Source organism: Lygodium microphyllum, chromosome 1, assembly GCF_053477565.2.
Source record: "Lygodium microphyllum isolate KBCC chromosome 1, Lygodium_microphyllum_v1.1.10, whole genome shotgun sequence".
NCBI classification, from domain to species: Eukaryota; Viridiplantae; Streptophyta; class Polypodiopsida; order Schizaeales; family Lygodiaceae; genus Lygodium; species Lygodium microphyllum.
This window is the reverse complement of record NC_141135.1, coordinates 77383528-77405098: the sequence shown is the minus strand read 5'-3', so window position 1 is coordinate 77405098 and position 21571 is coordinate 77383528. Positions and strand designations below refer to the sequence as shown.

At 44.7% G+C, this 21571-nt stretch overlaps 1 protein-coding gene across 2 annotated transcripts in view; it reads left to right on the top strand.

Annotated features, from left to right (window-relative positions):
* LOC148041291 (uncharacterized) overlaps window positions 1–21571 on the top strand; it is a 164133-nt gene that overhangs the window by 124680 nt on the left and 17882 nt on the right. For both annotated transcript variants that reach the window (XM_087678866.1, XM_087678864.1), the window contains exons 16-18: window positions 7836–7952; window positions 8027–8078; window positions 8184–8254. In XM_087678866.1, coding sequence (XP_087534992.1) covers window positions 7836–7952; window positions 8027–8078; window positions 8184–8254 — 240 coding nt within the window. The remainder of the gene's footprint in view (window positions 1–7835; window positions 7953–8026; window positions 8079–8183; window positions 8255–21571) is intronic.

Sequence of the window (21571 nt, the reverse complement as noted above, 5' to 3'; positions counted from 1 at the left end):
ACAACGTTGCAGACAGTAGGTTTGGGATCACAGCGCGTCCCTCGTCATAGAGGAGATGGGACGCTCCCTCCTAGCCCCCTTCATAGAGAAGGAATTAGAGGAGGCTTTCCGCACACAAGGCGGGCAGAAATGCCCGATAGAGGATGTCCTCTCTAAGGCCTTTTTCACCACCTTTGGGAAGCTAGTGAAGGACCCCTTACTGCTGGCTTTCCAAGAGATTTTCAGTTCGGGTTGGATGCTAGGGAGTTAATTGGGAGGTCTTATCAGTCTCCTGCCTAAAGGGGGAGATTGGTTGGAGCTATCCCAATGGAGAGCGATTACCTTGTTGCTAGTTGCCTATAGGGCACTGGAAAAGATGATTGGTAGGCGACTCCGCCCCATGCTTCGAAACATCATTCATGATACACAGACATGCTTTTTCCAGGATTGGAGCATCCTAGACAATGTCTTTACCTTCTTTGAGGCGACAGAGTGGGCCCAACAGAGTGGTTAGGGATTGGCTGTACTACTCCTAGATTTTGAGAAAGCGTAGGACAGGGTGGACTAGGACTTCTTGGAGTGCACCATGGAGAGGTTGGGCTTCCCCCACGCATGGATCCATGGGGTCTCTTCACTCTACAGATCGGCTACCGGTAGGGTTCTCATAGGTGGTAGGAGAGTGAAGGAGTTTCGATTAGAGAGATTAGTACGGCAAGGCTGCCCATTGGCCCCGTATTTGTTACTACTCTTTGTAGAGGTGATGTCTCACTTCCTTAGATCATGTGTGAGTGGGTTATGCGGCCTTCAACTTCCAGTGAGAGAGGAGACAAAGCCATTAGACTCAAAGTATGCAGATGATACAATACTTTTCATATAGAACGATGAGTTGATGCTGGAGAGAGTGAGACTAGCTCTTGAGGTGTTCTGTACTGTAGCAGGAGCGAAAATCAACTGGTGGAAGTCGGTTGGTTTCCTGATGGGCCTGGACTCTAGCACGGAGTGGGGCGTCCACTTGGGATTTAGATGGGTGTGCAGAGGGCAGACTGTCCGCTACCTAGGGTTCCAGGTGGGACTCGACATTACCCCCGCCTAGTAGTTTCTCCCAGTCTCGGACTTTATTCGGAGGAAGTTGACCTATTGGAGTACTGCTCGCCTCTCCCTAGTGGGCCGAGCGCTGGTGGTCAACCAGATCCTCCTAGTGACGGCTTGGTACATCGCCTCATGTTGGTGCTTCTCCTCGTCTTGTGTTGCTTAGCTTTGCCGCCTTGTGCGGAATTTCCTTTGGGCCGGGTCGGATGGTTCCAACAACTGTCGGGGCCAAGGTGGTGTGGGCGACCATCATCTGGCATCGGTTAGAGGGAGGGCTTGGGATCATTGACCCAGAGTATCAGAGTATGGCCCTTTCGGGAAAGCTTGTAGTCTGCGGTCTCACACCAGGAGAGTAGACTTGGAAGGTCTTATTGCAGGAGGGTCTCCAAGAGTGGAGACCGAGGCTTGGCGGGGATTGGAGACCATCCTTGAGATGGATCTTCACGATGGCCCAGATCACGCCCCCGAGATCCCCCTTCCTACGTAGCGTACTTCGTGTGTGGCAGGGCCTCCGTAAGGCTCTAATTCAGAGCTCCCCAGGTTGCCAAGAGGAGATAGACTGTCAGCCGGTGATCTCGAACCCCCTAGGTCAGAGATTAGGAGGGGGTATAGATTGGCGAGCGCCCCCACATCCAGTGGGCTGGTTGGGAGGCCGGCCCGGCTTGCACCATTAGGACCTGGTGGGAGGTGTACAGGTTGATGGACGAGGAGGTGTTGCAGTGGGCATGAGGTTGCCAGAGAGGAGTTGAGTTGAGGAGAAGGGAGATTGACGCAGCAATACCTCAGGATTGGCTTGGCCCTCCGGTACGAGAGCCGGTAGAGCTCGAAGAGTTATGGGCTGCTAAGTTTTCACCGATAGGTAACCCCCTTCAGGTGGCAAGTAGAGTGGGCCGCGCTCCGCATGGGACCTTCTTCACTGTTCAGGAGGGGGGGCGTCTGGCCCTTGATAGAGGGCAGCATGATGAGGGGATAGTTGTCCTCTCGTGGAGGAGGATCCAGGTGGTGGGCCTTGAGGGGAAGACATGGCGACTGGACCCCTATGTTTTCTGGGTGGAGCTCTAGGATGGCACCTCTAGATTTGGGAGGGCGGACCACTTGATGAGTTGGAGTGGGATCCAGGAGAGTGGTTATGGCCGGCCACTGCGGTCGCCAAGAAGCCACTGAGGTTCCTGGAGTACACAGCCAGGATTGGTAGACACATGTTGATGTAGGAGGACATGGACTGGGCGCCGTCGTCGCGAAGCAGGTATTGGGTGGAGGACAGCATCACGGATGCTTTCCGACGGACTTTCTGGCGCTGCCTATGGGACAATTGGAGGCCGAGGAGGTATCGTACTTTGTATGGTTGTGGTACATAGAGGCCTAGTGGTAGGGAGTTGGTTAGCCCAGATGCAGAAGGATGGAGGATGTAAAGGCTGCACATAGCAGCTTTTGGAAACTCCAAAGCATTGCCTCTGGTCGTTTGAGGTGGCGCAGCTATTGTGTAGAGGAGCATGCCGCATCCTCCGCCACGTAGCACCCAGCCTTGGATGTACCTCATGGGGAGCTTTCTATTGGCAGGCAATCAGCGAGGGTTGTCACCTTCTGTATGAGGCTAGGATGCAGGATATGATTTTCCTTATTGAGGTTGGGTCGTGCGCAATAGCCGGCTTGGAGGCTCTACCCATCCGACAGGTATTGGAGCCCATAGTAGACCGCTTTGAGGTATGGGAGATCATAGGAAGTCTCAATGGATGGCATATCTGGAAGGCGAGGTGTTAGGCGGTTTTTGGAGGAGAGAGACTTTCTGTAAAGGTGACTTTGGCAGAGCTCTGGTCCTCCATCATCCACTCCCTTTGCAGCCGATGGGACTAGGTGCAGGTCGAGTCTCGAGCTCGTCAGAAGCTCCATCTTCAGTTCATGCGCACTTGGGGCTGTAAGGACTTGTGTTTCGTGGTGCAGGCAGGCAGCCCCAAATGGCGATACACCCCCCCTCCATGGCTTCTTGCCCCTATCCCCCCTAGATCACCTTGAGAGGCCTGTATATTTGATATTTCTGTGACTTTGTATCAGCTCCAGCTAGTCTGTTGAGCAGGAGCACTTCTTTGTATTCAAGGTTTTTCTGAAGTAATATAATTAGCCACATTTTATTTGCAAAAAAAAAGAACAGAGGAATTTTGAGGATTGTTTCGATGTATCTTGATCTAGTGCTGTAGTAGGTCGGGAGATTGAATCTTTGGGCTGAAAGAAGAGTATTTTGAAGTCCTAGAACAGGGATTTATATGTCTTTGTGGGTTGCAACTGGACTGTTCATATGCATGTATGGGCCTGTCTTTGAGCTACAGATACATTGTTTGATGCTAAAACTGGTGTATGGCAAACTCTAATGCATATAGGCTGAATCAAACCGGCATAACTCAGTTTATGGTCTTTATGTCGATGTATGTATTGTACAAGGGTTGAGCAAAAGCTCATGTGCAATAAATTTACTCTACTGTTGGGATTTCTTTGTCTATTGAATTCGTGTTGTTTTGTATCTTCTACTTCTACCAAATTCTTCTCTCTCTGGTACGAACTCTTCTTACTGAAGTCTCGATGGCTTTTGGCCATAAGTCATAAATATCCCGACCATGCTGTCTTGTTGATAGGCTTATATCACATCTAGGAAGTAAGCAACATGACCAAACTTATGTGTTGTACTGCAGCAAAGCACAGGACAAACATAGTTAAGCAGACGTGGAATTGGACAAACACAACCAGGCAGTAGGCTCAGGCTTGTGTGATCTGAAGCACAGACTATGATAGACTTGCAATATTGCCACAACTTATAGGGTTGTGATCTGCAGGCAGGGCAACAAGCATCCATAGTAGATTTCAAACAACCATAGCAGTCCCTATTTCTGCAGCCAGGTGTGTGCAGACCAAGATTGTTCATAATTGGGCAAGGCAAAACTGTGGCATCTGGGTTGTGTGTTGTTCAGAACCTTGTAGATCACATCATAGGTATTATCTATGGTAGAGTTGATATTGATTTTATTGATTAGGGATTTATGTGGTTGACACTTTGGGACCTGACTTTGAGGTGGATGATGGGGAAGAAATGGTTCCCTAGACTTAGATGATGGTATCATGGTATCATGTTCTGAGGATCAGCCATGTTCTGATGTTCAAGTGCTAGTTAAATGCAACAAGTACGTTTCTAATGCCTTGATGGCTGATTCTAAAGAACCCTTGGAGTCCTAGCAGCAGAATGTACATGTTACTCCCACTCTCAATGAATCTCAGGATTTAGACTGGAAGCATCTGTTGGAGTTTCCCAACACATTACTCCATGACTATGCCAAGCACAATTGTGCGTGACTGCAGTCTTTAGCTCATGATAGTCATGCGTAGAGGCAACCTGTTTCTGTCTATTGGACTAGGGTTTGGATTGCGTTTGCAGGAAGCTGCTTTCAAGTTTTGAAGACAGGTTGCTGCACTGACAAGCCACTGCAGACAGGCTGTGAACAGGTGCCGACGAGTGAAATAACAGATGCACTGTGGGTAGTAGACATGCTGTGAGCAGTAGACACACACAAACAGTTTGCATATTACAGTCCAGATTCCTGGGCATGATTGCATTAATACCAACTTTTGGTCATGGCTGTATCAGTGTCACTGCTGTGCATCTCCAATGCTGTATGCTCATAGCCTGAGTGGTTGGTCCGGTCCAAACACATGAGTGGCCAAGGTGAGATAGATGAACAAAAAGATAGAAAACAGGTCATATTTTGTTGCTATGCCTGAGCTCAATATACCTTTCATAGATGTAGTAGTGGAAGCCTCGAGACTGGATTATGAGGCAGAAGATGAAATTGTGCCATGTATTGAGGAAATGGTTCCATGCTCCAATGCACAGCCAGCTATGAAATGTGGCAAACATGATGTGGATGATTCCATAATGATCTGGAAGAGTTCCATCTCTTGTGAGTCTTTGTTGCGCTTGCATGTACAGGCTGCTAATCCCTCTCAGGATTCCTAGGACTTGGATTGGGCTCATTTGCTAGAGTTCGCTAACTCTTTGCTGGGTGAATATGCTCAACATAATCATAGCAATATTCTGGATTGTGATGAAGAGGACATCATGAATGCTCATGTTGACAAACAGAAGGTGCTTCGCTCTATCTCTGCTTTTTACGAGTATGGAGTCATCTTTCCTTTCATGGCTAGGATTCCGGCGCTACCTTGGATTCGTCAGTGGTCGACTTCCATTTTATGGCGTGATAGTGTAGAGGAGATTTTTGTGGGCCCGAGGGGCTTTTATGAGGTCATGCTTACATTAGTCAAGAATTGGAAAGACCTTTTGGGCAGGCTACCCGTTTTCTTTGATAGACTATTGGTCCATGTGGTGCCAATGATACCCATGGCTGATTTCTAGTGCTTTCTCGAACAAGAATGTCTAGTGTGGGTTGACGTGGAAAACTGCCCTTGGGTTTATTGGCCTCTGTTAAGGGATGCAATGGCAGCCATTGGTACTGTTTTAGTGCCCCCAAGTATAAGGCCGGACACCAAGAATTGACTGTGCAGATTATGAGATACTACTAGGAAAAGATCCAATGGGTTGCATCTTAATTGCACTGTAAGCACCCATTATGGTTCAGACTTAAATAGGGCACCTTTGCTGGCCACTTGGTTCTCTTGTGGCAAGCTTGGTCACTTCATGGTGGAGTGCTCGGAAAAAACAGAGGTTACTGCCACTTATATGGATATTGGTATGATGGTTGATGCACTGGTCATTGGTGACCTGAATGTGCAAAAAGGTTTGGTTCGAGAGTCAAGACAAGCAGGCTGTACTGTCTCCAAATCCTGATGAAACTGGATGGATTCATGTTCAACACAAAAAAGGTAAGAAGGTTAAGATTCAATAGTATGTGGTTTCCATTGACAGGCGCCTAGGATTCTTTTTGTACATATGTACGTAGAAAGGATAAACCCTCCAATATGCTGAATGGGTCTCTTATGGTCCCTTTTATTTCAAAGCAGCCCACTCATTTGCAAGCACACGCTGAATGTTCTCAGGAAACAAGTTAAGGTGATCACCCCCTCAGATCGTAGATGTCCCCATTCATGTTCAAAAAAATGAGGATAAGCCCTGTTCCCCTAGGTCTAAGAGTTGGGGATAGAATGCTTTTGCAATACTAGCTGATTTTTTGTAAGATGATGTACTTGAAAAGCTGGCTGAAAAGTCATATTTTCATGTTGCTCTGTTACTACATGAAGATGACCGCTTGGAATGTTCGTGGGGCCTGCTCTCGCAGCAAATAACATGACATGTGGTGTGTTTTGCATGAGAACAAATGGGATGCCTTATGTGCCAATGAACACAAGAGATGGTGATGCTGGGATAAATGTTGAATTTCATGGATGTTGATTGTTTTATGCTGGGAATGCTGCAATCCACTATTCTAGTGTCCTCATGATTGTTCATGAGAGATTTCAACCAATTCTTGTGAAATTACAAACCATTTCAAATTATGAAGAAGATGAATAGCATATCCTATCAGTTGGATTTACCCTGAACGTATTGGTTCATCCCATGTTCCATGTAAGCCATTTGGAAGAACTTTGAGGACAAGGTAAGCAAGTCGTCCCAATTGAGAAAGTTCCGTGATTGTAAGATATGCAACTGTACAACAAAATGCTCCCATAAGATTGTTTATCATGAGTATTTAGTCAAATGGAAACACTTTTGGAGACAGAGGCAAATGGGGGTCAGTTTACTTGCTCGAGTGTCATTTCCAAGGGTAGTGGTGAGGAAGAAAATCTTCAAGGGGGATGTGTTACATCCTCGGACATCCAAAATGGGTTCGTTCCACACCTCCACAACCTTGGGTTACATTGTGAGTAGGTGTGAATGCACCCTTAGACAAGGACGGCTGAGGAGTCCTATAGCAAGGACTGCGGGCATCATTTATGGGATACCTTGTGTGATCAGCACAGTTGGCCGCTAGGCTCACAAGCTGTTGTATCCACTTATTGGATGGTGTGGGCTGGTGTTATGGGATGCCAGGCTTGTGATGTGAGCATACTGGTCCCAGGCTTGGGGTGAACCCTTTTGGCTTTGTGGCTAGGACAAGAGTTCAATATCCATTCCCTTGTGATACATTCTGTGTGAGTTTGGCTTGTGTTTTGTCTCATGTGCGGGTTGGATCCTAGCATTATATTTCATATGTGGTGGTCAAACAGTTGGTTATCTTGTCTCTGCTGGTTGGACTTTGAAGATGTTTGCCTGGTTCTCCCATGCAAGGCTTTGGATAGTGCAGTCTCACTATGAATGATTTTTTCCTTGGGTTTGTTGGAAGTATTGGAAATATTCTGGAGTACTAAGCGCCTTAAGCAAGGAATGTTCTGCTGGAAGTGAGTTTTGGTTGCAAAGAAAGGTATAGCAGGCTGAATGTTCTGGACCTTTCTGTGTGTTCTTTGGCACAGAATTCACTTTATAGGTGATTTATATTCAGAATTTTTGAAAATTGTTTTCGGCCATTTGTTCATGACTTTTAGATGTCTCTTCATGATATTTCTAGCTAGACATCATGCATTTCATTTTTCAGTGCACTCCCATCAGCTTAAGACTGCTGCAAAACATGCCATACCACTTACTTAACTAAGTGATGCTTGCACATTGATTTCTGCTTTTCAGTAATAAATTTCAAGCCAGTTTTCCAGATTAGAATGGTTAAGGCAGAGCCAAATCTTCTTCGATGAAATGCTCAATGTTAATAATTAGACATTTGTGCTCTGTTATTCAGGCAATTCAGCAGCTGCCATATATAATTTCTGCTTCAGGAAGTCCAAATGACATGGTTTCCAATGCAGCAGTTATTTCCAGTTTACATAGCCTTTTGCAGCATACTGTAGCACAACAGGTACTCAAGGATTGAAGTTCTATCCTTGCTTTTTGATCAAAGTTTGATCTTAATGTCCATTTTTGCTGGAGCAGGACATAATTACTAGGCTTATCAATGGTGCTGGCCAGGATGAACCTTTGAATGGTAGGCTTTATCTGTTGCATTTCTGACATTCTAACTGTTCTCTGTTGCCAAGAGTGTTAGTTTAGATAGATGTTAATTTTCTCCACTTTACTATTTGTTTAACAGATCAGAACATGAACTATGCTAGCTCAAAGTCATCCCATGGAAGCTTGATTGCATCCGCTTCTGATTCTCTGGTTGGTACAGTTTGAATGCATGTGCTTAATACACTCTTCTGAGGACAAACATTCTGTTTTACTTCAAGTATGTAGCAGCAGTATTTTCCCGTTGGAATGTTTAGTTATGACTTATCATTTTCCCCCTTTGCATGATCGGAGATATATGCTGAGTGGTCTTATAACAATACAACTCTTTACACTTTTGTTGAGAATCGACCTTGGGATGGTGTCTTCTGCTTCTGTCATTACAGTGCAGAACAAGCATGTGGACAATCAGAGGAGAAAGGGGGGGAAAGAGATGAATCACAAAATTACATACCTTGATTCTCACATGAATAACTCTCCTTAACTGAGAACAATGCAAAGCCCACCCCTTTAGGGCTGTGGTTTCCACAAAGGGCACCATCTTTGCACAGAAACTTTATTTTCTAATACTTTGAAGCTTATAGAGCTTGCACACATCGATAACTCTTACCTTCCCCTTAATCCAAGCTTATTAGCGGTAGGATAGTTGCCCCCATTCTTCTTTGCTTCTCTTCCTTTTCCTTTACTTTATAAACACATGTAGGCTTTCTCCCCTTGAATAAGGAGTCACTCTATTTATTGTTTACACATTCTTTTGTTAGATGTCCTAGTTTTGAACATGGGGATGTACTCATCATCAGGGAGATCATCAACAATGGGGGCTTCTCCATTTGTTCTCATCCATCATACTCGTCCCCTTTATCAAGTGGTGATTGCTTTGTTGTGGATTCCTTCCTCCATGATAGAGGCTTAATCCCAAATAGGAGCATAAGGGTGTTGGTGTAATTTGTGTATCAAAGAGCACGAGCTTCATCTGCTTATCCTTGCAGTATTCTATCCTTTGCTTCTCTCCTCATAGTGAATCTCAGCTCGCAAAAGTAATCTCCAGGTAGCTATGTCCTCGGGACTTGCTTGACTGTTTCCCCACTATATGTCAACTGAGGCATTGAGCATCTGATCCATTTGGTGGCGTTGAACTCCATAACCTTAGTCTTCCCAAGGTTCATTGTGAGGTCTCTATCCTACCAACAGGCATGTAATGCATCTAGGAGGTGCTACCACCCCTTTGGGGTGTTTGAGGTAAGAGCAACCTCTCTAGGGTGTCTAAGAAAAGAACAATGTTCTCTTTATGCAATGATAAAAATATCAAATTTCCCTGAAGGAGAGGTCCATCTCCTCCCTAGTTTTTGATTAATCCATGTATAGTCCAAAGAGAGTAGGCCTTGTTTCAGTCTGATCATCTTCTCTGAACAACCTGTTGCACTTCAAGAGGAACCCCAACTCCTATAATCTCTTCATGAGCTTGGCTTGTGGTATTGAATGAAATGCTTTATAGAAATCCACAAAGCAACAATAAATTCATCTCCTATATGCTCTACTCTCCCCCATGATAGTTCAGAGTGTGAGGATGTGATCAAGAGTAGAATACCTCTCTTGAACCTTGCTTGTCCACATGGCAGATGTTTATGCATCACAACCCATTTGTTAAGCTCATACTCTAGCATGGATGTATGAAGTTTGGCTAGAATGTAGCCAACCATGGGGGTCTAATAAGTGGTGAGAACCATAGGATCTCTAGTTTTAGGAATTGGTACCATAGTCTAGGTTGACCAACTAGCTAGAAAGCTTTTAGAGTAGGCTTTGCTGAACATGTGGGCTAGGGGTGGCAACAACATGTTCCTCTCATGTGAGAGGTGCTCTATTATGAATCCATGGTAATCTTGTGGTTGATGGTTCTAGAGTTTGTCGATGGAGTCCTAGACCAAGTTGTGCCGGAGAAGGTGGGGGTGGGGCAACTCTTTGTTGGTCGAGGGAGAGGAGGATGTTCCGCCACTTGACAGATTGAGATCTAGCATATATGTTCCATGTTTTTTGAGAGGTTATAGTTGTATAGAGTTTGGGCTCTTGGAATGCCTTCCACTCTAGCTTGCAATCTTGCCCTAGGAATAGCTTATAAAACACATGTTCTAATGGGGCCAAGTAGATCCTCTTCTTTCTGCTCACTAGGTAGTGAAACATCACTTGTGCTTGGCTACTTGTATACTTCCATCATGCTTCTTGCTATTGGAGGTGAGTATTAGTTTCCTAGGAGTCATTATTACACCATCTATCTCGTGGGACATTCTTTCTTATTAGGTACGAGGAGGTAGGATGTGAAGAAAATACATGGTAGCTAAGGTATGCAGTGTGGAAGCAAGCTTTATTGTAAACATCTCCAAGTGTATCTATAGGTCCATGTCCTGCAAGGTCCAATGTAGGTGGTTGTAGCGAGCCATTTCTCTTTCTAGTACTTGGGGTACTGTTGAGGCCATATCCATGGTGGGGTTGAATCATGTCAACACGTGGTGTTGAAATGGGGTGGGGGATTACTAGGCAGCAACTATCGGAATGTTAAGTTTGGTTTAAAAGTGTCTAGGTCTTTGACCAAATCATACTCTTTGATAGGTGGCGTTCGAATCATGTTGGTAGGTGATGTTGAAATGAAGCTAGGCATGATTTACAATTATTGAGATGGGATGCATGGAGATGGTAACTAATACCAAGTCCAAAGGGCCGAGGGATAGTTTGAAGACACATAACATCCTAAGAACATCCTAAGAAAGCCCTCATCGGTCGTTGTTGCATAGCCTTAATCTCATCCCCCATGTAGAAGAATTTGGGGTTTGGCTCTAGCTCAAGCAGTTATCTCTAGTACTCTATATGCATGTGCTATTGACACATTGGTGGTTAAGATGTAGGACATTTGGATTGGCAAAGGTGGACATGTCGATCAGGAAATGAGCAGTCAGCCTTTTATGATACTGAACATGAGATGTTTAAGGAATTGGCATTGGATGGGCTTGATAGGACATCTCAAGATAAGGAGATGACATCATATGGATCCCGTTTGCTAGCATTAGGAAGTGCTCATGGATTAGCTACGTTCAAAGGCTTATTGAGATGGTTTCTTTTTTTTTTTTGCAAGTAAAATGTGGCTGATTATATTACTCAAAAAGCTGATTACAACAGAGTGCTCATGCTCAACAAACTAGCTGGAGCTGAAGCAAAGTCACCAGTACATCATCTATACAAGCCTCTCAAGGCGGTCTAGGGGCGATGGGGGCAAGAAGCCATTGGGGGGGGGGGGGGAGGGGGGGTATATCGCCAAATGGGGCTGCTTGCCTGCATCACAAAGAACAAACCTTGGCCGCCCCAGGTACACATGAAGTGACCATGGAGCTCTTGACGAGCCGTGGACTCGCCCTGCACCTGATCCCATCGGCTGCGGAGGGAATGGATGATGGAGGTCCATAGCTCTGCTAAGGTCGCATGTGCTGAAAGTCTCTCTTTGCCGAAAGCCACTTGGCATCGCGCCTTCCAAACATGCCATCCAGTAAGACTCCCTATGATCTCCCATACTTCCGAGCGGTCTGTTGTGGACTCCAGTACATGGCGGATGGGTAGAGCCTCTAGACCGACCACTGCACATGACCCTGCGTCGATCATAAATATCGTGTTCTGCATCTCGGCCTCATACAAAAGGTGACGGCCTTGGCTGACTGCCTGCCAACAGAAAGCTCCCCATAAGATACACCCAAGGTTGGGCGCTATACATTGAAGGATACGGCATGCTCCTCTCCACACGAGTTGTGCCTCCTCATAAGACCAAAGGCAGTGCTTTGGGGTTTCCAGAGGTTGCTGTGTGCAGCGCTTACAACCTCCCTCCTTCTGCATTTGGGCAAGCCAGCTTCCCACCACCAAGCCTCCATGTGCCACCAGCCATAAAAAATACGACACCCTCCTCGGCCTCCAGCTATCCCATAGGCGGTGCCAGAAGGTCCGTCGGAAGGGCACCATGATGCTGTGCTCCGCCTAGTGTTTGCTGCGTGACGGGGCTCAGTCCATATCCTCCTGCATCAGTACATGTCTGCCAATCCTGGCAGTGTACTCTAGGAACCTGAGTGGCTTTTTGGCGACTGCAAAGGCCGGCCATAGCCACTCTCCTAGATTCCACTCTAGCTCATCAAGTGGTCTGCCCTCCTAGATCCAAAGGCGCCACTCCTTGAGCTCCTTCCAGAAAACAGAGGGGTCCAGTCGCCAAGTCTTCCCCTGAAGACCCACCACCCCAATCCTCCTCTACGAAAGGGTGGCAATCCCCTCATCCTGATGCCCTTTGTCAAGGGCCAGACGTCCCCCCTTCTGAACGGCGAAGAAGGTCCCCTGCGGGGTGCCACCCACTCTACTTGCCACCTGAAGGGGGATACCTGCTAGAGAGAACCTAGCTGCTCATACCTCCCCGAGCTCTATGGGCTCTCGTATCAGGGGGGCAAGCCACTCTAGAGGTATTGCTGCGTCTATCTCTCTTCTCCTCAACTCCACTCCTCTCGTGCAACCTGATACTCACTGCAGCACCTCCTCGTCCGTCATTGTACACCTCCCGTCATGTCCTGATGGAACGGGCCGGGTCGGCCTCCCACCCAGCCCACTGGATGTGGCTTATTGAGATGGTTAGGAGCGGATGCTTTCACTTGTTGGAACAACAAGAAGAGAGCCAACATTGTGGACTATGTAATGGGATCGCCAACATCAATTCCAGAAATTAAGCATTTTGAGATATCTGATAAGCTGATCAGTATAGTAGCCGACCATGCAATCCTAAAATTCACCCTAGCATGTAGTCAAATACAAGAAACATGCACATATGTACACACATTTCCGCACTATGAGTTTCTAGAGCAAACTTCGTATATCTATAGTGATGCAATATGAGATGGCTTAAGCCAGCTAGACCAGTATGAACCATTGGAGGATGTCAGTAAATCTCTAGGGAAGATTTTACATATGGCAACTATAGAGACATTCCCGTGTAAGATGGGCTCTATTGCACCATGTAGATCCATTGCGCCTCAAAATCCTTAGTGTGATGATGAGTGTGTTGGAAATAAAGGCTTCGTGCCTTTTAGATGTGCTTGGGTGTGAACACACCCTAGGCGCTTGTACTTACACATATATATCTATCTAAAAACCTAAAGGTACATACTCGTCATTGTACCTAAAAACATGCTCACTCTCTACTCTGCTCTTTCTCTCACTCTCTTTGTCTCTCACTGCGTCTAACGACAGTCTGTCTCGATCTTTGTGCCTAACCGGTCTCTACAAACTAGTATCAGAGCTGCGGCTGAGGTATTCGTACCTCTCGGAGATCGATCAAGACAGGTAAAGCAGGTTGTGCACTGGACATGCCAGCGTGGAGAGTGTGCACCTGGCCCCAGCATGGAGAGTCGGAAGCTGTAGCGTGGCAGCGTTGATGTCAGACATTGCACGGCTTAGCGACGTCTGGCAAGACAGGTCATGAGTAAAAAGGCGACAGATTGGTCATGTTTGACAGTGTGCTAAAGGCGAGGCTGTAGACGAGCTGACAACGAGAGGTTGAAGCTTGCCGACGAGTCGGCAGCAGCTGATGACTGCAGCGCTGAGGAATGAGGAGGCTGCTGCTGCGTGACACGGCGGCAGGCTCGCACGAAACAGGGATAGGGTGCCCGGCTGCACGGACGACGGGCAGCAAGTCATCGGCCTATTTTTTTTCTGATTTACTTCTTATTTTTACTTCCCGTTACCGGGTGTTCACGCACACATGCTCAAAAGGCAAATCTTTGGCTAGAAATTGGGGGCTTTTCCTAGATTTGGGGAATTTGATGTAGGACAAGTACATCTGTCTCAGAAATTGCAAGAATTTGTGATATTTTGTCCCGGACATTTGGGGCTTTTAATGTACATGCACAAATTGGGCTGAAATTAACCCAATTTCTTGACATTCAAGCACATTGGACCCCGTGCAATTTGGGGATTTTGCAATTTGGGCAAAATTTATGCAGCATTTGGGCATTTTATGTACATGCAGGTTGAATTCCACGCAATTTGGACATCAACACTCGGTAAAGTTTGGGGTTTTGCTGAAATTGCTCTATTTCGGCAAAATTGGACTGTTCTATGTATGACAGAGAAAATGCAGATGTGTGTTTGATGCTTTGAGCACAAAATTTTGGGGCTTCTGACCGTTCGTGTCAATTTTTTTGCCTGTGGGTACATGTACAACAGAAATTGCAGCTGAAATTTTGGGATTTCTCATGTAATGTGATGCATATGCCCTTTTAATTACAGATCTGAAATCTGTGCTTCTGCGTGGTCATTTATTGCTGATTGGTACTTGTTTGTACCTTGTTCACTTGGGTGACAGTTTGGACTTGCATTTAGTGGTTTTTAGTTACATTTGGGCTGAAAATCGTGGCTGGTAACAATGACAGTAGTAATCTGATGCACATAAAGAATCTTGAAGGCGCACATAACTTTGCAGTATGGCAAAAGCAGTGCTACAATATCCTGTTGCAAAAGAAGCAGGCAAAGCCGATCAAAACCAAAGGGGCAAAGCCCGTGGACATGGAATAGAATGATTGGGATGAGTTAAATGAGCTTGCACGCTCAACCATAGAGCTATCGATTTCTGATACCTTGCTGTTCAACATTGAAGGTTTGGATTCTGCATATGCTATATGGACTAGACTGGAAGAACTGTATGCACAAAAGAGTGCTGCAAACAAAGTGTATTGGCTGAAAAAGCTTATGGATTTGCGTATGAAAGAGGGTATAGCTATGTCTACTCATTGAGTGATTTTAAGTCAATTTTCAGCTAGTTGGTTGCCATGAAGTTCATGATTGATGAGGAATTTAAGGCTACTTTCTTGCTTTGCACTATACCAGAGAGTTGGGATACATTCACGACTACTATGAGCAATTCTAATGTGATCCTGTTATATGTTGATGTAGAGAGTGCTTTACTCATGAAAGAAAATAACCGGCAGAACAATGCATCCAATAAGTCTTCGAGTGTTTTGCATACTAGGGGCAAATCACAACAAAAGGGCAAATATGATAGCAAGGGACACAGTAAATCACGTGGCAAAGATGTTGAATGCCATCATTGTGGCAAGAAGGGTCACTTTAAATGTGACTGCTACAAATGGAAGAAAGAGAAAGGAAAAGGCAAGAAGACAGATGATAGCAAGGAAGAGAAGAAGGACAGTTAGCCTAAGAAGAGTAGTGTAAAAATTGAAGAGATGAATGTAGTCACTCATAGCAGTGACAGTGGGAGTGACGTCCTCTTTCTCTCTTCACACTTTGGTGCACATGCTTTACTTGCAGATACAGATGATGACATGCATACTTGGATTCTCAATTCAGGTGCTTCCTTTCATGTCATCCCTCATCGTGAGTGGTTCTCCACTTATATTGGGGGTCGACATGGTGTTGTCCATCTTGGGAACAACTATGCATGTGAGATTGCAGGTATTGGCAGTATGCAGTTATAGTTTCAGCATGGCTCTGTCTTTACACTTCAGCATGTATGGCATGTACCTCAGCTCAAGAAGAGCTTGATTAGCACATGACAGCTAAATGATGATGGTTTTCATACCACCTTTGGTGATGGAAAATGGAAGATCTTTAAGGTATCTAGGGTTATTGCCAGAGGTTGCAAGAGTGATACTTTGTATCCACTTCATGTATCTAGTGTGCGTGAACATGTTGTTGCTGTGACCGAGTAGCCAAGCGTTTCTTTGTGGCATGGCCGGTTGGGACACATGAGTCAAATAGGAGTGAAAGTGCTTTCTCGTTTGGGTTGCCTTGCCTTGTCTTCGTTATGTTGATTTTAAGCATTGTGATAATTATATTTATGGAAAACATGCACAGACGTCTCATAAAAAGTCTCTTTCTTTGAAATCTACTCCTCAAGAGTTAGTACATTCGGATGTATGTCAAATGCTAGGATTATCTTTAGGGGGAAAGAAATATTTTGTCACCTTTGTCGATGATGCTACACGGAAGGTATGGGTTTATCCCATCCGTAGCAAGAATGAAGTGCTTGATAAGTTTGAAAATTTCTTAGCATTGGCTGAAAATCAGACAGATAAGATACTTAAGTGTCTTCGCTTTGAGAATGGTGGGGAATGTGTCCAAGGCCTTCAGGCATTTTGTGACAGCAAAGGGATAAAGAGGGAGCTCACTGCCCCTCATACTCCGCCCCAAAATGGAGTTGCAAAGCATATGAATTGGATCATACAGGATAAGGTCCATACGATGCTGTCTCATGCTGCATTACCCCATGGTTTTTGGGCAGAGGTTGTTATGACAACCATTCACTTAATTAATCGGTCACCAAACAAGTCTTTGGGGGAGGGGGGGGGGTGTGTGGGGGGGAGTTCTCTAAGAAGCGTGGTCAGGCAGACCACCTTCATATGCTCATCTAAAAGCGTTTGGCTGTGAGGCTTTCATGCACATTCGTAAAGAAAAACACAGCAAACATGAGTCAAAGTCCTATAAATCCATTTTTCTAGTATATGGTGATGAGGGTGAAATGGGGTATAGATTGTGGGATCCCGAGAAAAGGAAAGTAGTACGCAGCAATGACATTATCTTCCGGAAAGATTGCATGCACAAACAGCTTGAAAAGAGTGAGAAGGTTTGTAGGGTTGAATTCTGGAAATAAATATATTTTGGACAGTAAAATGTGTCCGCTGTACAACAACAAATACCTGCTGTAAATGAACCTATAAATGTAGGAAATAATGCTGGAAATGATCAGCCAGCTATTGCCCATGAAAATGAACCATTACATGTGCAGGAACAACCAAGACAACTGATTTGCAAGCTTAAATGCCAGGATAGCATGCTGAAAATGGAAATTTGGAGGAACAACCATCAAACAATGACCACTGGATTAGGAGATCGTCTAGTGCTACTAGACAACCTGATAGGTTTGTTCATGGCGCAAATAATGTGGTTGATTATGTTATGTTGACAGATTGTGGTGAACCGATTTGCTTCAGGGAAGCAATGGACAGACAGGACATCAAGAAACGGTATAAAGCCATGCTGTTAGAGATGGAATCTCTTGAAAAAAATGACACTTGGGACTTGGTGTTGTTGCCTAAAGGGCAGAAAACCCTTCCATGCAAATGGGTTTACAAAATTAAGGTCACTTTTGGTTCCTCACCAAAGTACAAAGCAAGATTGGTTGCAAAGGGATACAAGCAGGAGCATGGAATTGACTTTGATGAGATTTTCTCTCCTGTAGTCAAGATGGCTACATTGAGAACCATTTTGGACTTGGTTGTAGTTGAGGATATGGAGCTCATACAGATGGATGTAAAGATTGCGTTTTTACATGGTAATCTGCATGAAGACATATATATGAACAAGGGAAAGACACAATGGTATGTAAACTCAAAAGGAGTTTGTATGGGCTGAAACAAGCACCAAGAGAATGGTATCATAAGTTTGATATATTCATGCAGTCCCAAGGCTTTCATAGAAGTCAAGTGGATCACTGCTTGTACATCAAGAAGGGAGCAGATGGCAGCCTGATTATTTTGGTTTTGTATGTTGGTGACATGCTGATTGCTGACAGGGATACTCATGCCTTGGATTCATTGAAGCAAAGTCTTCATGGCAGCTTTGACATGAAGGATCTTGGTGATGCAAATCACATTCTTGGGATGCGAATATCAGAGATAGGTCGATTGTGGAGCATGAGTTGAGTTGGTGGGCTGAAACAAAGGGAGTACAGTCTGCACGACAAGCTGGTTTCTGCTAAGAAAACAATAAATTAAACCATGTATTCATGCTGAAGGCCTTGATTGAGGAGGGACGATCACAAAGGCAAAAAAATTATTGTTGTTTCTTAGATTTCCACAAAGGTTTTGATACGGTTCTATGTGTAAGACTCATGTAGAGGTTGCAAACCATTGGGGTCCCAGTGAATATGTAGTGGTGTATTTATATATTATATGAGACAGTGACAGGTAGAGTACGAGTGCTTGGAGGCACAACAGACTCGGTGTGTAGCACAGTTGGTTTAAAGCAAGGCTGTCTGATCTCTCCTTTACTGTTTGGATTGTACATTGACGAGATTTCAGATTACATACAGAGCTGGGGTGGCATGGAAGCCAGCTTGGCAGGGGTATTGATACCGATTTTGCTATATGTAGATGATGATATGCTCATCTCAAAATGCTGTTTGGATTATACACTGGCAAGATTTCAGATTACATATAGAGATGGAGTGGCATGGAAGCGAACTCGGTCGGTGTATTGATACCAATTTTGCTATATGTAAATGATGTTGTGCTCATCTCAAAATTCACCTAAGGGGCTTCAACGACGTATCTCTATGTATGTGTGTGTGTTTTCTCTACATTTTCTTTTACCTCTATATGTGTGTGTGTGTGTGTGTGTGTGTGTGTTTTCTCTGTCCATCCCTCCCTCTCTCTATTTTCCTTCTTTTCTTTATTTTTCTCTCTCCCTCTCCCTCTATCTATTTCTATTTCTCCCTCCCCCTCCCTATCTTTATTTCTCTCCTTCCCTCCCTGTAAACGCCCCGAACAATGTAGTATGCTTAACAATTATGATATTCGCTTGTTTTCGAGATTTAATATAAAAGAGAATGAACACTTAAAGCTTAAAATGAAAATTACTCACAAAATTACAGCCATGAAAATGTAAAAGTAATGGAGACAAGATTGAGGGTTGAAGACGGGCAACCCCCTCGAAGGAATGTATTTCTTCTCAGCCCAAGTCCCTTAGGGAAGAGCTCGGTTACAATCAACTTGAGAGTGAGGAGAAGTAATTCTCACTCTCACAAGATTATGCAAAGATGTACAAACACACATGCATTATCTATTATGCAATGATAAGAACTGATTTCTTTACAATATGAGAGAATAAAGAGGGGAAATCAGCCTTTCTCCATCATTGAACAGTAGTACATGGATAGGGCTTGCTTCTTGTTGCTAAAATGGAAGAAAGAGCTTGAGAAGGAGGTGCTGTAATGAATTTACAAGCTTGCTGTCCTGTAAAACAGCAGTGATAGAAGAGGGAATGTGGAGGAATTTGATAATGGAGAAGTGGGGGATGATGATGGGGATGGATGGGGCCAGTTTCTGGCTATCTGTGGGTGCTGTACATGAGTTTACAGCAAAGAAAAATGATGCTGAATGAAGAAAAACGAGCTCTTATTTATAGGAGAGGGAAGAGCTAGTACAAAAGGGGAAAGTGGAGTAGCACAAGACAAGTGTCTAGCCACATGTCATGAGATGTGACAAGTGGTGGGACACTTGGAAACTTGTGTGACAAGTGTCTTAACACTTGTCTCTTCTCTATGGCCTTCCTTTTTGGGCTGAATACTGTCAAGAATAGAAACAACCAAATTTAGTAAGTACAGTCAGAGTATAGAACTTACTATTTTTAGAATGACATCCCTATTTTTTAGGACTAGCATTTTTAGGCTAATTCGAGGCTCCTAAAATTTAGGAATCTCCTAAAATTTAGGGACCCCCCAATATGGGTGTCATATGAAAGCTTTTTCCGTGTACATTACAAAAACGGTATCCGAATCTTCATGTGACTTTCCTATGCAAAGAAATGTGCATTTCAAGCTTTCAGCCCACACATGCACATTATACAAGCATTTCATGATCATGCCATCTTGTTGATTGTAACTGTCTGTTATGGTGGATCTAGCCCACACTTCAAGGCATCAATCTTTTCTGCGTGCGAGTCTAACCCTGATATGTGTGAGTTCTGGTCACAGGCGCCCAATCGGGCCATATAGGTGGAAGTGTGAACTATCTTTTCCTCTAACCCACCGCGTGGGTCCACCATAACCTGTGACCACTCATCAGTGGCCAACTCCAATGCACTTTTCTTTATATCCAATTAGTGCAAAGGAAATAAATTTAATAAATCATTATATAGATAAATTAATGAAAAAGGATACAAATTCTGTTTCTATAGATTTGTGACACTCCCTCCCTACCTTTTCCACCCTCATCTCTCTCTCTCTCTATATATATACATGTGTTTTGTGAAGAGAAAGGCCTCAAGGTTAATCTTGGAAATACTAAAATTATGGTCTTTAAGACCTCAGCAGCTTGGGTGACATGCTCAAAGCATCACTTTATGTGTGACGGTCAGTCTATTCAAAGGGCCAGGGTTTTCATGGAAGGAGACTTTAGAGGCTAGGCTTGCACGCACATATGTAGCTTTAGGCACTCTAGAGCGATAGTGTGCACACATACAGTTCCAGGAGCCTTGTATCAAATTGTGGCTCTTTGACACTTTAGTTATACCACACTACTCTATGGAGCAGCCATTTGGGGCGGCCCAAGCCTTTATCATACTAGATGGATGCCTCTCATGGACTGTAACGGACCTGAAGCACAACATTATGATGGCTGGGAACATATGGAGAGATCGTTAGTCATGATGATAGCATGTATGATAAGGGCAAAAGCCTCAGTACCACAAGAGATCATTTGAGCAGAGTTGGGTGCAGCACCCATGGTAGTGGAGGCAGTGTTCCAGGCAATCACTTTCCTCGAGAGGATATGGCAGCTACCTAAAGACTGATACCCTAGGCTAGCTTTGGAGTCTTTAAGACAGCTTGTAGGAGAGCAAGATAGGTAGTGTTGGTACGCACATATGAGCACGTGGTTGAACTTGCATGGCATGAAGGTAGACAGATTGCCACTGTTTGATTATCGCATCGATTGTCCCACTTTGAGTCTCAACCGTTTAGAGTTGAATAGAGTGATCATAGCAGACATCACTAAGTGGAGACAGAGAGGACTTGGCCCATGCCTCCCTTTCCATTAGGCACGAAGATGGCACAGTACCAATGTCACTTCTTATAGGTTTCCCATGATGGTCTCATAGTGAGGCCGATATATACGGATGCTTAACTCTCTCATGGGCCCCGAGGAGTTATTGGACAGATCCGCACCTCATCACATTAGCTAATGATTGAGACAAGTCAATGGAGTCATGTTGCAGCAAATGAGATGATATGCTAGCTTTGTGGATAGGAGCCAGAGACAGAGGAACACTTCATTTGTAGATGTAATGTATACTATGATATCCAAGGCCACTACCATTGCCTCTTTAAGGAGAGCTTTGGACCATTGGGACGGGTGATGGACTATGAGGATGGGAGATGTCTGGGCCTTTTCTTATTGGAGCTCCAACGGTGCAGAGTAGCATTGTTACGGGATCGAAGCCAATCCCAACCACATCCACCCCTCCAAAGAGTAGGTACAGACTTTTTCAGTATAGCTAACCCCCTAGCCACTGCCACCTTAGGCAGTATACCTCCTATTGACAGGCTCCATCAAGAGACATCATCAGGTGGCATCATAGTAGACAGAGTTGCAACTTTATGTAGAGCACGAGGCCCTAGGGGCACCTGCTCGACAACGTAGGCATGCTCATATGCAACACGTT